Source organism: Elephas maximus, chromosome 15 (genome assembly GCF_024166365.1).
Source record: "Elephas maximus indicus isolate mEleMax1 chromosome 15, mEleMax1 primary haplotype, whole genome shotgun sequence".
In the NCBI taxonomy this organism is placed as follows: domain Eukaryota; kingdom Metazoa; phylum Chordata; class Mammalia; order Proboscidea; family Elephantidae; genus Elephas; species Elephas maximus.
Genome location: NC_064833.1, coordinates 11,012,350 through 11,028,016, shown reverse-complemented (window position 1 = coordinate 11,028,016; position 15,667 = coordinate 11,012,350). Strand labels below are relative to the sequence as shown.

Below are 15,667 nucleotides of genomic sequence, written 5' to 3'. Positions count from 1 at the left end.
GGGTAGTGCAAACTGCTTGCGCTCAACTACTAACCTAAAGGTTAGTGGTTTGAACTCACCCAGTGGTACCATGTAGGGAAGATCTGGCAATGTGTTTCCTTTAAAATTCCCAAAACCCTTTGCTGTCAATTTGATCCCGACTCATATGGACCTTATAGCATAGAGCAGAACTGCCCCCACAGGATTTCCAAGGCTGTAAATCCTTGTGGAAGCAGACTGCCACATCTTTCTCCCATGGAGTAGCTGCTGATGGATTTGAACCTCCAACCTTTCAGTGAGCAGCTGAGCAGCAGCCGAGCACTTAACCACTGCATCACCAGGGCTTCCTCCTTGAAGATTACAGCCAAAAGAACCCTATACAGCAATTCAACTCTGTAACACGTGAGGTCACCATGAGTCGAAATCAATTTGGCAGCAACTGGTTTGGTTTGTTTGGCTTTAACGGGCTACTCAGCAAGAGTGCCCCATCCTTCTGACCATTGGACAGTTCCTTGTCTTGTGACCTTATCTACAAAGTCTAGGACAAGAGCTGTTTCCAGGGGTAGGGCCTTGACAGATTGGAACCCCACTGTGGTGAACCAGGGAAGAACCTCAGGTGATAAGGCAAAGAAACCATAATTTGTTCTGGGCCAGTTTGGGCTGGTTATACCGTGTCCTTTCTCAACCCAACACCACAGTCACTGTGTCTCTCAGACACAGAGGACCCGCAGGGCATGAAGGACAAGTGTGCAATGTGCTATGATTATTATGCTCCATTGACAGGAAGGAAAATTGAGAAATAAATCACAACGTGACAACTTCCAGTAGAGCCAAACTCATTTCACTCAAACGGAAAGTGATGAAGAGCCATGGTGTATGCCTGTTTATGCAAAGCTTTATTCAAAACAGGCTCAAGACAGGTGGTGCCTCCTGAGCAAACTGCTGCAGCATTTTATCTATGTAAGTAGAACTAAATCTTGAAAAGGGTCTTTTAAAATGCCAGTAAGTGCAAAACAGTCCTCCTACTTTGTGCTGGATGAATCCCAGGGACATTGACCTAGAAAGCTACTTAATCCTTTTTGTTTATATTATTATATATAATTGACTATTTTTATGATGTGTAACCGATACTGTGGTCACAATCCCTCTGTATTTTGCATTAGTTTCCTTGAGAAGAGTTTCTTCACTGCAACTTCATGACAAGTAAATCAAGCTTCCAGATATGTTGCCAGCACCTTCACAGTTTCAATTTCTTCCCTCCTTCCTTTTCCCTTTCTTCTTTTTTTCCTTCCTTCCCTCCTCCCTTTTTCTCTTCCTCCTTCCCTCCCTCCCTTCTTCCTCCTTTCCTTCTACGGGCAAATATTTGAGTGCCTTCCATATGCCAGGCACTGGGAAGAGCAGAATAATCGGAAACCCTGATGGTGTAGTGGTTAAATGCTACGGCTGCCAACCAAAAGGTCAGCAGTTCAAATCCACCAGGCCCTCCTTGGAAGCTCTGTGGGGCCTTTCTATTCTGTCCTATAGGGTTGCTATGAGTCGGAATTGACTCGACGGCAACGGGCTTGGTTTTTTTTGGTTTATGAAGAGTAACTGAGACTATACTTGTGAAATCCTTGGAGAAATGTTTGGCATGTAAGATGTACTCATTAAGGGTTAACTATTCGTTTCTTGAAAACATAGCAGGTAATGTCCCCCATAGATGGTGACTCTAAAAGATGAGTACTGTTATTATCCCCATTTTACAAATGAGGATACAACTTGGATGGATTATAATGCTACAAGATGCCCTCCCCATCAGGGGAGAGATGAGCAAGAACCAAAGGATGAGGGATATATAGAGTTCAGTCTTGCCCCTGGATGTGCACAAGGCCTTACCTAGCAGCGCACATTTCCACCGAAGGCGGCCACTACTGATCTGGGACAAGTTGTTTCCATATTTTTCCTTGATTCGTTATTTGCTTCAAGCTCAGGGTTTTTTTGTTTTGTTTTGTTTTGTTTCCATTTTCCAGCACTTCCTAGCAGACAAGCAGGTGCTGAAGGCCTAAAAGAACTATGAGAAGACAGACTGAAAATTTGTATCCATTTTAATTTTCTCTGAGAATTGGGTAAACAGCAGCTCTGTTTGGTTTTTGTGTCATAACACCTGGATCCAGCTCCTGGGAAAGCTGGGACCCATGGGTTATCCTTTGAGAACGCCTTAACTCTGTTAGCCATGGACAGAGACACAGTAAATGAAATCCACGAAAGGGAAAACTGTATCTCTGAAAACATTCAGCCTCCCTTAATACAATCTACAAGGATGAAATTGAAACGAGGCCCCTGGGGAAATTGCAAGGAACTGCCAATTTTGCTAATGATAATAAGTTTATTTTAATTGCTAATGTATTCCTAATTACTCTGGTTTTAAAATGTTTACTTCACTGTCAGTCATCTTTGATTTATGTTCTCTGTGAAAAGACTTTGTCATATCAATCAATCCTTTTCAAGTTCAATGGCAGCTGCTGAAAATGATCTCACCTTCTTTGTCACACAGCTTGGCTGGGCACCATTTGTCCAAAGGCAGAGAGCTGCCTAACCCACAAAAATCTACTCAAATTTGTAGTTGCTCCTTCAGTTCAGAGAGAAGTAGTATTTTTAAGGAGTCCTTGAGTGGTGCCAATGGTCAGTGTGTGAGGCTGCTATCCAAAAGGTTAGAGGTTCAAGTCTACCCAGAGATGCCTTGGAGGAAAGGCCTGGCAATCTAATTCTGAAAAATCAGCCACTGAATACCCCATACAGCACAGTTCTACTCTGTTTCACAGAGGGTTGCCTTATGTTGAAGCTGACTTGATGACAACTGGTAGTATCTTCAAGGCTTTGATTACACGTTCAAAGAGGACTAACACTGTCTTTTCCAAATTCTGTGTTTGTTTGTTTTTATTGTGGTAAAATCTATATAACATAAAATTTGAAATTATGACCATTTTAAGTATTCAAATCAATGGTATCAATTACATTCACAATAGTATGAGACCTTCACCACCATCTGCTTCCAAAACTTTTCATCACACTAAGGAAAACCCTGGGGCCATTAAGCGATAGCTCCCCACCCTCAAGCCCCTGTTAACCTCTAATCTATTTTCTGTCTCTATGAATATACCGTTCTAGATATTTTGTATAAGTGGAATCATACCATATTTGTCCCTTAGTGTTTGCCTTATTTCACTTGGCATGTTTTCAAGGCTCATCCATGTTGCAACACATATCAGAACTTAATTCCTCATTATGGCTGAATAATATTCCATCATGTGTCTATACTGCATTTTGACCAAACTCTATTTTTAATCTAATCTTCAGCCTGCTCTGTTTTCTCTCCTGTCTTTCACCTACATAAGAAAAAGTCCCAAATGTATATATAAAGGAGATCTGGTAGTGCAGTGCTTAAAGTGCTTGGCTGCTAACCAAAAGGTTGGCGGTTTAAATCCACCAGCCACTCTACGGGAGAAAGACGTGGCAGTCTGCTTCCGTAAAGATTACAGCCTTGGAAACTCTATGGGCCAGTTCTACTCTGTCCTATGGTGTTGCTATGAGTCAGAATCACTTGACAACAATGGGTCTGGTTTGGGTTTTGTGTATATAAATCAAACCAAACTCATCACCGTCAGAATCAATTCTGAGTCATAGCGACCCTATAGGACAGAGTAGAACTGCCTCATAGGGTTTCCAAGGAGCAGCTGATGAATTCGAACTGCTGACATTTTGGTTAGCACCCAAGCTCTTAACCTCGGCACCCCCCTCCCCGGGCTCCCATAAATATATATATATACATATACAAAAACATTGTTTTCAAAAAATATAGCTAATGTAAAAATCTCTGATATGGGTGGGCATTAGAGTGCCCGTTAAGCCTCTGGGGCTGGAGGTAGGGTGGTGACCAAGCCCGAATAGGTTTCAGCCATCACAAAATTATATACTCATAGTAGAGAGACAGACAATAAACCAGCAAAGGAATACAATATAAGATGATTGCGGATTATGATGTGGGCTGTGAAAGAAAAATGGGGTTGCAGAGTAAATGTGGAGGAAGGCCACTTGGGCTGGTCAAGGTAGGTTGTCAGCTTCATGAGGGTAGCAGCTATGTTTTTCCTAGTTTGTTTCCCTAGTACCCAGCAATGTGCCTGGCCCTCTGGGAGCTTGCATTCTAGTGAAGGAAAGTGGACAGAGCACAGGGAGACGAACACTCACACCACAAATAAGAAAGATCATGTCAGATAATGAGGTAGTTGAGTGGCTTGGGTGGTGTGTGTGAACTGGGAGGACATTCCAATGGGGGGCAGGAAGACCTCACTGAGGAGGGGTACTTGCATGAGGAGAGGAAGCTGGCCTTGAGAAACTCAGGAAGAGGAGTGTTTCAGCCAGAGTGCTCACAGGTGCAAAGGCCCTGAGGTTGAGAGGAGCTTGGCGTGTGGCAGGAGCAGAAAGAAGGGCAGTTGTGGCCATGGCATAGTGAGAAAGAGGAAACTCAAGGTGGGATGGAGTGTTTTCACAGGAAAGCGAAGGACTCCAATGAACATTTTCAAAGATCTCTATAGCTGCTGTGCGGAGTTTAGATTGTACGGCAAAGGAGGAAGTGGGGAGGACAGGTGGGAATATTTCTCTGTCCTGGTACAAGTTGGTCCCTTTTCTTCAAATGTCATTTTCCATTGTCTTCACCTGCAACACTCATATTTCTCCTTCAAGAGTTTATTAGGACTATTCACACTAACCGAAAGGTGGAATCAATAGATGGATGGATTAAAAAATGTGGTCTGTCCATATTGTTGGTGTTGTTAGGTGCCGTCATCTGTCAACGTGGCTAGGTCATGATTCTGTTGTATGATTGTCTACCATTTTATTTTCTGATGGGATTTCCCTATGTGTTGTAAATCTTATCACTATGATGTAATAAGATGGAGTAGTGGTACTTATATTGATGAGGCCTACAAGATTAGAAAGTGTCTTTACCCAACCTCTTTTGAGATATGAAAGACAGAAGTGAGCAGAGAGACCTGGGGACCTCATGCCACCAAGAAAGCAGTGCTGGGAGCAGAGGCATCCTTTGGACCTGAGGTTCCTGCACTGAGATGCTCCCAGGCCAGGGGAAGACTGATGGCAAGAACCTTCCTTCACAGCCGACAGAGAGAGAAAGCCTACCCTGGAACCAGCATCCTGAGTTTGGACTTCTGGCCGGCTGGACTGTGAGAGAATAAACTTTTCTTTGTTAAAGCCATGCACTTGTGGTATTTCTGCTATAGCAGCACTAGATGACCAAGACAGGTATCTTCGAGTCCGTTCCGACTCATAGCGACCCTGTGTAACAGAACAAAACACTGCCCGGTCCTGCGCCATGCTCACAATCTTTATGCTTGAGCCCATTGTTGCAGCCAATATAATGGAATATATATCTATGTAATGGAATATTATTCAACCATAAAAAGGAATGAAGTCCTGACACATGCCATAAGATGGACGAACCTTGAAAACGTGCTAATTGAAAGAAGCAAGGCACAAAAGGTGATGTATCATGTGATTTCATTTATATGAAATGTCCAGAATAGGAGGGAGGAGGGAATGAGGGAGGGGGAGAGGCAGGAAGGAAGCGGGAAGGAGGGAAGGTATGCACTGGGCTCAGTCGTGTTAGTTTATATCTTGCTTTCTTGTATTAGTCAGGGTTCTCTGGAGAAACAGGACCAGTAGGAGATAAAAATATATCTCCTCATACTCTAAAAAATCAGCCATTGAAAACACTGTGGAACGCAGTTCTGCTCTGATACACACAGGGTTGCCACAGTCAGAATCGACTCCACTACAACTGTTTAGATTATATATACATACATATCGGAGAATAGTAGATACATAAATAATGAATAAATAAGTGTATATAAAAAAAATAGTTACATATAAATATATATACAAGAAGATATTAGATATAGAAATAATAAATATATACAAATACTCAAGAGAATATTAGATACATAAATATTAATTTTTTTTCTTTTTTGTAGTAAGAAAGATAGATGTATTCTGATTAACTTAAAAGGAAGAATATATTCCCTGGTGGCACAGTGGTTAAAACTTGGCTACTCACAAAAAAAAAAAATTTTTTTTTTTATTTTACCCACCAAAAGGTCGGCGGTTTGAACTCACCAGCCGCTCCTCGGGAGAAAGATATGGCAGCCTGCTTCCTTAAAGTTTACAGCCCTGGAAACCCTGTGAGCCAGTTCTACTCTCTCCTGTAGGGTTGCTATGAGTTGGCATCTACTCGAGGGCAATGAGTTTGGTATTGGTAGTGGAAAGATACTGAGGTTCTGAGAAAGAAAAAGAGTTTATTTTAAGGAATTGGTTCAGGAGGTTGTAGGGCTGGCAAGTAACAAACTCAGGTAGCAGGCTGGAAATTCCAACAGTCTTCAGTCCAAAATCTATAATGCCGGTCAGCAAGCTGAAAACTCAGGCAGAAGTTGACACTGCAGCCTTAAGTCAGAAATTCTTCTTGGAAACCTTCGTTTTTGCTCTTAAGTCCTTGGGCTTACTGAGTGAGGCCCACCTGCATTACTAAGGGAAATCACCTGTTCTGAGTGTTAACTGATTGTAAATGTTAACATCTACAAAATATCTTCACCACAAAATCTAGATGAGTCCTCACCAAACAGCTGAGCACTGTAGCCTAGCCAAGTTGACACATAAAATTCACTCTGGCGTTTCCTTTTGACAAAGAGACTTTAAAATGAACTTTTCATTGTGTGGCCATCTTGGCTTCATGTTGGGGGTGGGCAGCAGAATGAGTTTTGTGCAGTGTGAGGGCCGATGGAACTGCCTTTACAATAAATCACAGCAGGAGGCTGGGCCTGTCAGCTGGTAGAGCCCTCCACTTCCAACAGGGCAATGGCCACATAGTTGACCACAGATGGCGGTTGCTTTCATGTCCAGAGGTGGCCTCTCTAGGTGGCCTGTTTTCATACCTTAGCAACCTTGTAGCCAGGACAGTTTTCTTGGATAAAAACCAAATAGTTGGCAGTGGTTATCTTTAGGTTGAGAGATTTGGGGTAATTTTTTCTCTTTTGTTTATTTCAGTTTTCTCTTTTTTATTTAAGTACAAGATTGTGAATCACTTTCAAAATAGAGAAAATCAAGTTGAAAAAGTCATTTTTGGGGTCAATCCTTTCTCATGCTGCTCTATAAGCTCATTTTCTCTTATTTGGTCTTCACTATTACAATATCTGCAAGGTCGCTATGAGTCGAAATTGACTCGATGGCAATGTGTTTGTGGGCTATTACAATAAGGAACCCTGGTGGTGCACTGGTTAAGTGCTCAGCTGCTAACCAAAAGGTTGGCAGTTGGAAACTCTATGGGACAGTTCTACTCCGTCCTATAGGTTCACTATTAGTTGGAACGGACTCAACAGCAACAGGTTTGGTTTTTTGTTTTTGGTATTACAATAAAGTGGTAATACCCCTCCATACTGTAGCTAACTCTTTAGAGAGGGACACAAGGCAGTAAATCTTTTATAGATGAGAAATGTGAGATTCAAAGAAATTGAGTGATAGGCTATAAATGACGGAAGAGCCAAAAGTCAAACCTACAACTTCAAAACCCATACTTTTGCCCTTATACCACTCAGCCTTGTGCTAAATACTTGAAAAAACATTTGGTTAGCTAGATTTACATAGCATTGGCTAAGTCAGGAGCCCTAATGGCACAATGGCTAAGAACTCAGGCTGCTAACCAAAAAGGTCAGCAGTCTGAATCCACCAGCTGCTCCTTGGAAATCTATGCGGCAGTTCTACTCATCCATAGGGTCACTATATAAGTCTGTCCCATAGGGTCAACTATGAGTAGGAATTGACTCAATGGCAACACGTTTGATTTGGCTAAGTCAAAATTTAGCTTACTGCTTTTCACTCCTTTCTACCATCTCATCTACTGACTGAAAAATTCACATGGTCCCGGAGGCCAGAAAAACTGTTACCACTACTACTGTTACTAACACTACTGGCGGTGGTACCAGTAATGGTAGCTCCCACTTTGAAAGAGCTTACTGTGTGCTTTGCACTGTGTTAAGCTCTTTGCCTTTCTCAGAAAAGCACTATGAATTAGGTAGTATTTCTATTCCATTTTGTAGGTGAGGAAATTAAGGCTTCCAAAGGTAAAGCACCTTGCCCAAAGTGGGCAGGTGATACAGCAATTAGGTGGCAGGTCGCAGCCCAGCTCAGGTCTAGTTGGACTCCAGAGCAGAGTACCATGCTGTGCTGTTGTGCTTGCGTTCAACGGACTCGGCAGGGAAGAAACAAGGAAGGTGGGAGCCAGGGAAGAGTGGTCCTTGATTTTGGCTGTCAATGAAAGAGAGAGAGAGAGAGAGAAATGGAGTTGCTGGCACTTAGTTTCAGCTATCTCCCCTACAGCAGGTCCTTTGCGGCCTGAACTTGAGCTTCACCCACACAAAAGTATGCTGCTTCAATTTGGGCGGGGGTGGAGTGCCCCCTCTTCCCACAGTGCAAATGCAGACTGGCATTTGGCATTAAAACTCAAGTCCCGATGCACCAGCCTTGTTTCCCTTGTCTCTCATGGTCTTTGTTTTCTTTTCCTTTAAGGCTATAAAAGGATAAAGAGATTTTTGCAAAGTGGCTGCCAACTTTTAGCATCCACCTGCTGAATTGTCCCCCTACCCCAAGGTGCCCGTCTGGCTCTCTAACAGGTTTAGCTCGCAGCTGTAGCAGATTTCACGCAGTGTGGGACAGATGGCAGTGACGCAGCCCTCACAGTGTGATAGATTTAAAAAAAAAAAAATGCTCAGACCTTCCTCAAGGCCTGGTGGGAAAATGTGGCCATGGTGCCAAGGAAGCCAAGCTGGCAGGTGTCTGCGTCTGCTGTGCCGTATGAGCGATGATGGGACTCCTTTTGGGGGTTGTGGTTGGCGTCTCCTGACGCACAGACAAATCATTTTGCATCTGAGTTGTTTTGAAGTAACCACAGTGGCTATCTGTCAGAGGAGCACTGTGGGGTAATGGCCCAGGAACCTTAATGGCCTGGGGTGCAAGCCCTGCTCCCCTGTTCGTAAGCTGAATGACTTAGGGCAAGTTACTCATCTTCCGAAGTTTACTTTCCTCATCTTTAAAATGAGGATGTGGCAGAGTGTGTTGTTGTTAGTTGCCACTGAGTCAGTCCCTCACTCATGTAGACCCCACGCACAACAGAATAAAATGTTGCCCAGCCCTGCACCATCCCCGTGATGGGTTGGGAATCTGACCATTGTGATCCATATGCTTTTTCTTGGCTGATTTTTGGAAGCAGATCACCAGGCCTTTCTTCCTAGTCCATCTTAGTTCAAAAGCTATGTTTCAGCATCGTAGCAACACACAAGCCTCCGCTGACAGATGAATGGTGGCTTGTGCGTGAGTTGCTTTGACCAGGAATTGACAAGGCCTTCCCCCATGGAAGGCAAGAATTCTATCATTTAACCCCGACTGCCTCGAAGGTTACAGCCTTGGGAACTGTAAGGGGCGGTTCTACTCTGTCCTACAGGGTCGCTATGAGTCAGAATCGACCAGACGGCAACGGGCCATAGGGGCACTGGTGGTTCAGCAGTTGAAGTCTCGCTTTTCATGTGGGAGACCTGGGTTCGATTCCCAGGCATTGCACCTCGTGCACAGCCACCATCCATGTGTCAGTGGAGCTTCCAGGCTGAGACAGACTGGAAGAAAGGTCTGACGATCCACTTCCAAAGATCAGTCAATGAAAACCCCATGAATCACTACAGTTTCATTCACAATTGATCATGGAGATGGTATAGGACTGGGCGGTGTTTTGTTCCATCGTGCATGGGGTCACCGTGAGTCGAGGGCCCACTGGGTGGCAGCTAACAACAACAATAGCTGTGTAAGCAAAGGTCCTGAAGTGGAGCAGACAGCACCGGGTGATTTCTTTCCTAGATCACGTCTCATTCATATAAAATCTCTATGGAATTAGATTTGAGAAACTTAAGTACAAGAAAAACGGTGAAGGTCAGCGTTGTCCCTGAGAGATGGCTCTTTTTATTTAATCTCTTACCTCACTGAAACCATTTGTCCCGGGTTAGCATTTTGGGAGAGAGTGACTCATGCAATGTTGGGTCTCTAGGCACCCCTGCCCTCTCCCTCAACCCTTCTCAGCAGCAATCAATGAATGGGGAGAGCAAGTGTTTTTGGGCCAAACAGTCTTGGGTTTAAAACCTAGATCTCTGAGCTACTTTCTGTGTTCTTGAGAAAGTTATTACACTTTTCTAAGGTTGTCTATAAAATAGCAATTTTAATGCCTGCTATCTTTTTTTTTTATCTTAGTCATCTAGTACTGCTATAACAGAAATATCACAAGTGGATGGCTTTAACAAAGAGAAATTTATTTTCTCACAGTCTAGTAGGTTAGAAGTCCAAATTCAGGGCGATGGCTCCAGGGGAAGCCTTTCTCTCTCTGTCAGCTCTGGAGGAAGGTACTTGTCCTCAGTCTTCCCATGGTTGAGGAGCTTCTCAGGTGCAGGGACCCCGGGTCCAAAGGGCACGCTCTGCTCCTGGTGTGGCTTTCTTGGTGGTATGAGGTTCCCAACTCTCCGCTTGCTTCCCTTTCCTTTTATCTCTTGAGAGATAAAAGGTGGTACAGGCCACACCCCAGGGAAACTCCCTTTACATTGGATCAGGGAGGTGACCCAAGTAAGGGTGGTGTTACAATCCCACCCTAATCCTCTTTAGCATAAAATTACAATCACAAAATGGAGGACTACCAAGCGATACTGGGAATTATGGCCTAACCAAGTCGACACATATTTTGGGGGGACACAATTCAATCCATGACACCTGACTTGAGGTGTTGTTATGAGGTTTACAAGAGCAGGAATGTGAAACTGCCAGGGGCAATACCGGCTATCCTGGAAGATCACCATGGGTTGTATTTCCTGTTGTTTCAAAACCAAAAAACCAAACCCACTGCCATCAAGTCTATTCTGACTCATAGCGACCCTATAGGACAGAATAGAACTGCCCCATAGGGTTTCCAAGGAGCGCCTAGTGGATTTGAACTGCGGACCTTTTGGTTAGCAGCTGTAGCTCTTAATCATGTCACCAGGTTTAAAATATTGGAGCTGGCTCAATTCTTGCAGATAATATCCCCTCCAGGAAAAAAAAAAAAAAAAAGTTTTTTGAATTTTTAAAGCTGAGTTATCTTCTATGCAATCTTTTATACCTTTGTTTACTTTCTCAACTCCTTCAGCAGCTTGGTGAGGTACAAAGTTCATAGATGTGGAAACTGGAAGACCTGCTCTTGTGGATTGAATTGTATCCTCCCAAAATATGTGTTGAAATCCTAAGCCCTATACCACTAAAAGGAGCTCTGTTGGTGCAGTGGTTAAAACTTTCGGCTGTTACCCAAAAGGTCGGTGGTTCAAACCCACCAGCCACTCTGTGGGAGAAAGCTGTGGCAGTCTGCTTCTGTAAAGGTTTATAGCCTTGGAAACTCTATGGGGCAGTTCTACTCTGTCCCATAGGATTCCTATGAGTGGGAATTGACTAGAAGGCAGTGGGTTTGGTTTTTAAGTTTGGTACCAGCAAATACAATCCTGTTGGGAAATAGAGGCTTTGTTTTGTTATGTTAAGGAAGTTGTACCAGAGTGGGGTGGATCCTAAGCCTAATCCCTTCTGAGTGGTGTCTTCACCTAGGTTGTCCAACTGTGCCTTTTCCATGTGCTTCAAAGCCTATACTTATCCCCGCAGAAGTTTTTGTGTTTTTTTTAATATATATATATATATATATTTTTTTTTTTTAATAGCAATTTGAGTGAAAGATAATCATGAGCCCTGAGAAGGTTAAAAACTTGGTGAAAAAAAAGGTTCAAAAGCGGAAATCCCCTTCCAAAAAAATGGCTCTCTCCTTCCTCTTTCCCCTCAACCATCACTATCACCACCCACTATCTAGTCACTCCTTTTGAAAGAATGATAAACCTTGTTTACATTATATTTTATGTACAACATGCATTCAATTACTTTCAAGTTGATATTGATTATATAAACTTGTTTTCATTACTCAATTAGAGCCGTTAAGCAAGGGAGAGGTGCATTGTTACCAACTCTTGACGGAATTCTGTGAGGAAAATTCATGTTTGAGAACCACTGCCTTAGGGAAATATTTACTCCAGGTGGTTTGCCCTTTATCTCTTACATTTTCTGGTCCTTTCCCTCTCAACTGCTAGTGTTTGCAGAGGGAAGGCAAATTAATATCATTTTCCTCAGCATATTACGCTTAGAAGCATAAAACTAGGACTTAACAAAAAGTCACATAGCCAAATTAAAATGTTTTTCGCGATGATCCAGTTGTTCACTGCTTCCAATAAATCCATTGATTCCCAATGGACTGTAAACAGGATAATTTCTGGATATTCAGATTGAAGACATTCATCCAGAGCACTCCTAAATGCTTGTCAAATTTTGGCCAACCTACATCAGTGAAAGGAGAAAAGAAATGCATAATTCATTCACATATATAGGAAATGCAGTGCCTGCTCCAGAAACCACACACACACACACACACACACACACACACTACTAATTTAAATACTTGTAACTAGGAAGAGTAGAGCCTCAATTTAGGGTAATTTTTTTTTCCACCATAGCAGTTCTTGGTACCCTCCTTTTCTACTGAAGGCTACAGAGGCTTTGAACCCTAAGCCCAGCTTGGTCTTAGGTAATATTGTTTTATCTCCCTGCCTGCACCACCCCTGCTAAAATGGAATACCTAGAGGGTAGCAAGTGGATTTTCCCCATATGTTTATTCCTTAAAATTTATTCTTGGAGTCCTTGGGTGGCATAAGCTGTTAAGCACTTGGCTTCTACCCCAAAATTTGGTGGTTTGAATCTACCCAGAGGTGTCTCAGAAGATAGGCCTGGCGATCTACTTCAGAAAGATCACGGCCACTGAAAACCCTATGAAGTGCAGTTCTACTCTGAAACACATGGGGTCACCATGAGTTGGAACTGACTTGATGGCAAGTGGTTTATAAGTTCATTCATTCACCATCTATATAAACATGCATTCCCGCATATAGAGAAGACAGATGTTAACCAATACCCATTTTGTTCATAACGAAGTTGTAAATGTGAAAAATGCCCACCATTGATGCTAATACATTGTAGACGACATGTGATACCATGATGACTTCATTTGAAAGAGACACTTGAGCCAATGGTGAACAGGATGGACAGCCCTGTAGCTGAAGACCTTAAATTTATTGGGAAAGGCAATCGAATAAGAATCGCATTATGGTATGAAAAGGGATATGACTTGGGGACGCAGTGCTGAAGGATCGGCACCTAATCTAACTACGCACAGTGCAGTTGGGTATGGGAGGAAATACGTCATTAATGCTTGTTGAAGTGAATTCAGTGCTTGCCCTCCACTTCCTCAGATTCTCATCATTAATTGTCAGAGGAGCCTTGTAAGTCATTCTTGACTCCTGATGCTAATAACTACGTCTACGGCTTCTTAGCTTCCGGGTATATTTATACATATAGGGAGAGGTTTGCAAAACCTTTAATATACAGTCAGTGAGCTCTTGGGTGTAAAGGAAGTACTTTAAGAAATGATGCAACAAATATATTCAATTTAATGAATGCTTATTTTTTTTTTATGAAATATGTATTTTCAAAGCATTGAGATGGATATAAAAGTAAAGTCAATAGTGCTTGTTTTCCAGGGTCTTATAAGCAAGAGTGTGTGCATATGAGGCTGGGGAGGAAGGGAACAGGAAAAAAAAAAAATGGAAAGAGAATGAGAAAAGGATAAGTTAAGAGATGTAGACCAAAAAAAATTAATAAAATAAAAACCTGTTGCTGTCCGGTCAGTTCTGACTCATAGCAACCCTGCAGGACAGAGCAGAAGTGCCCCATAGAGTTTCCAAGGAGTGCCTGGTAGATTCAAACTGCTGACCTTTTGGTTAGCAGCCCGGGCTCTTAACCACTATGCCACCAGGGTTTCCAAGAAGGGCCCTTATTTCATAAATGAGTTTGTAGATGACAGTGTTTAGGAACAGAACTACTCGGATTGAATTTCTTTAGGTGAGCGCAAGCAAAGAGCTCAGAACAGAACACCAGGCCCTGGCGGAGATGCTCTGAAAGCTGGAGATGATATAACCCCTGAACATCTGCTACTGGCTCTTCCAGGAAGTCTCCTCTGCTCACACGCCCCATCATCCTCCATGTCTGGGAAAACCTCCCTCTTTCTGCTCCCAGAGTCTCTGCACTTAATCTTTACTTGCACTTACTGTATCAAAAGGCAACTTCACCTTGCCCTTTGCACATCTGTTACTCAAACTGGATGATGAAATCTTGAGGCCAGGCACATGCCTTGAAATTGTGACCTAGAGACAGTGTCTGACTCATGGCATAAAACTAAAATACCAAGCCCACTGCCCCTGAGTGGATTCCTACTCATAGCAACCCTACAGGACAGAGTAGAATTGCCCCAAAAGTTTCCAAGGCTGTAAATCTTTACAGAAGCAGAGTGCCACATCTTTCTCCTGAGGAGCAGCTGGTGGCTTCAAACCACTGATTTTTTTGGTTAGCAGCTGAGCACTTTAACCACTGTGCCACCAGGACTCCTTTGATCCATAGCAGAGACCCCATAAATGTCTGTTGAGCTAAACTGGGCACCCAGTGTGCCACAGAATATATTATAAGTTTTCAATAAATGTTTGGTGGCTTAGACGGTACCACTTTAGGAATGAAATTGTATTTCCAAGGGTCCCATAGTTAAATGTGCAAAGAATTACCAGGAGAGCTGGCTAAAGATGTAGACCTCCTCAGAAATTTTGATTCTGTAGATTTAAAGTCTGCTCTTTAAACAAGCTTCCGAGTTGATTCTAGAGCAGATAGTCCCCCAGCCACAGTTTGAGAAGCTCTGCTCTCCTCACAGGGCTTCCTAACAAGACGGTGCTTAAGTCTTTCTGATGGGACTGTACATGCTTATCTTAAAATGCAAAGGGGAGGGGTTTGTACCGTTTGCCCCATCTGACAGCTCTACCCTAATATGTTTTCACTTAACGAAAGTTGGGTTACAAAATGGTTCTTTTCACTCTTTATTTGGACATATCAGTTAGCCCAGTCAGTGTTAACCCTAATTAGTGTGCCACCTCAGCCCATAAAGCCGGGCACACATGTAGACGTAATATAGTCAACATCATGGAAGATGTACCTGTAAGTTCTGCAGGAGCCTAGGGGCTACCTAGAGCTAGAGGGAGGCAATTGGTCATCTTAATAGAGTTTTAAACAAATGTCGTTAATCTACAAGGGTTAAAAGAATCAGGGTTTCTTGACTGTCCTCAGGACCTAATTTTCTAACTATCAGACTAGATAATATTTAGCTGTATCAATGGCCACCCAGAAACCTGGAATGCCAGCAAATTATCAGGGAAACATCATTCAAAGTGTCTGTAAATCAATATTGGTTAGAGTCCTAAGCAAAATAAATCTTCACTAAACTCCACTGAAATTTCAGAATCAGCAAAAGATTTCAAAAACAGAGAAACAGTGTCAAAAGTGAAGGCCAAGAAGCTAATTTGAGTTATAGTCCTCAATCTCCAAGTGTTGGGTGGTGGCCTCTGGCAGCCAAGTGCTTGTAATTAATATAATCCATCTTGCAGTGGAATGGGGCTTT

At 42.8% G+C, this 15,667-nt stretch overlaps 1 protein-coding gene across 5 annotated transcripts in view; it reads right to left on the bottom strand.

The window, feature by feature from the left end:
- Positions 1–11,142: 11,142 nt before the first annotated feature.
- TMEM71 (transmembrane protein 71) overlaps positions 11,143–15,667 on the bottom strand; it is a 39,502-nt gene continuing 34,977 nt past the window's right edge. For all 5 annotated transcript variants that reach the window (XM_049854138.1, XM_049854140.1, XM_049854141.1 and 2 more), the window contains one exon: positions 11,143–12,453. In XM_049854138.1, the coding sequence (XP_049710095.1) occupies positions 12,427–12,453 (27 nt within the window). In that variant the 3' untranslated portion in view covers positions 11,143–12,426. The remainder of the gene's footprint in view (positions 12,454–15,667) is intronic.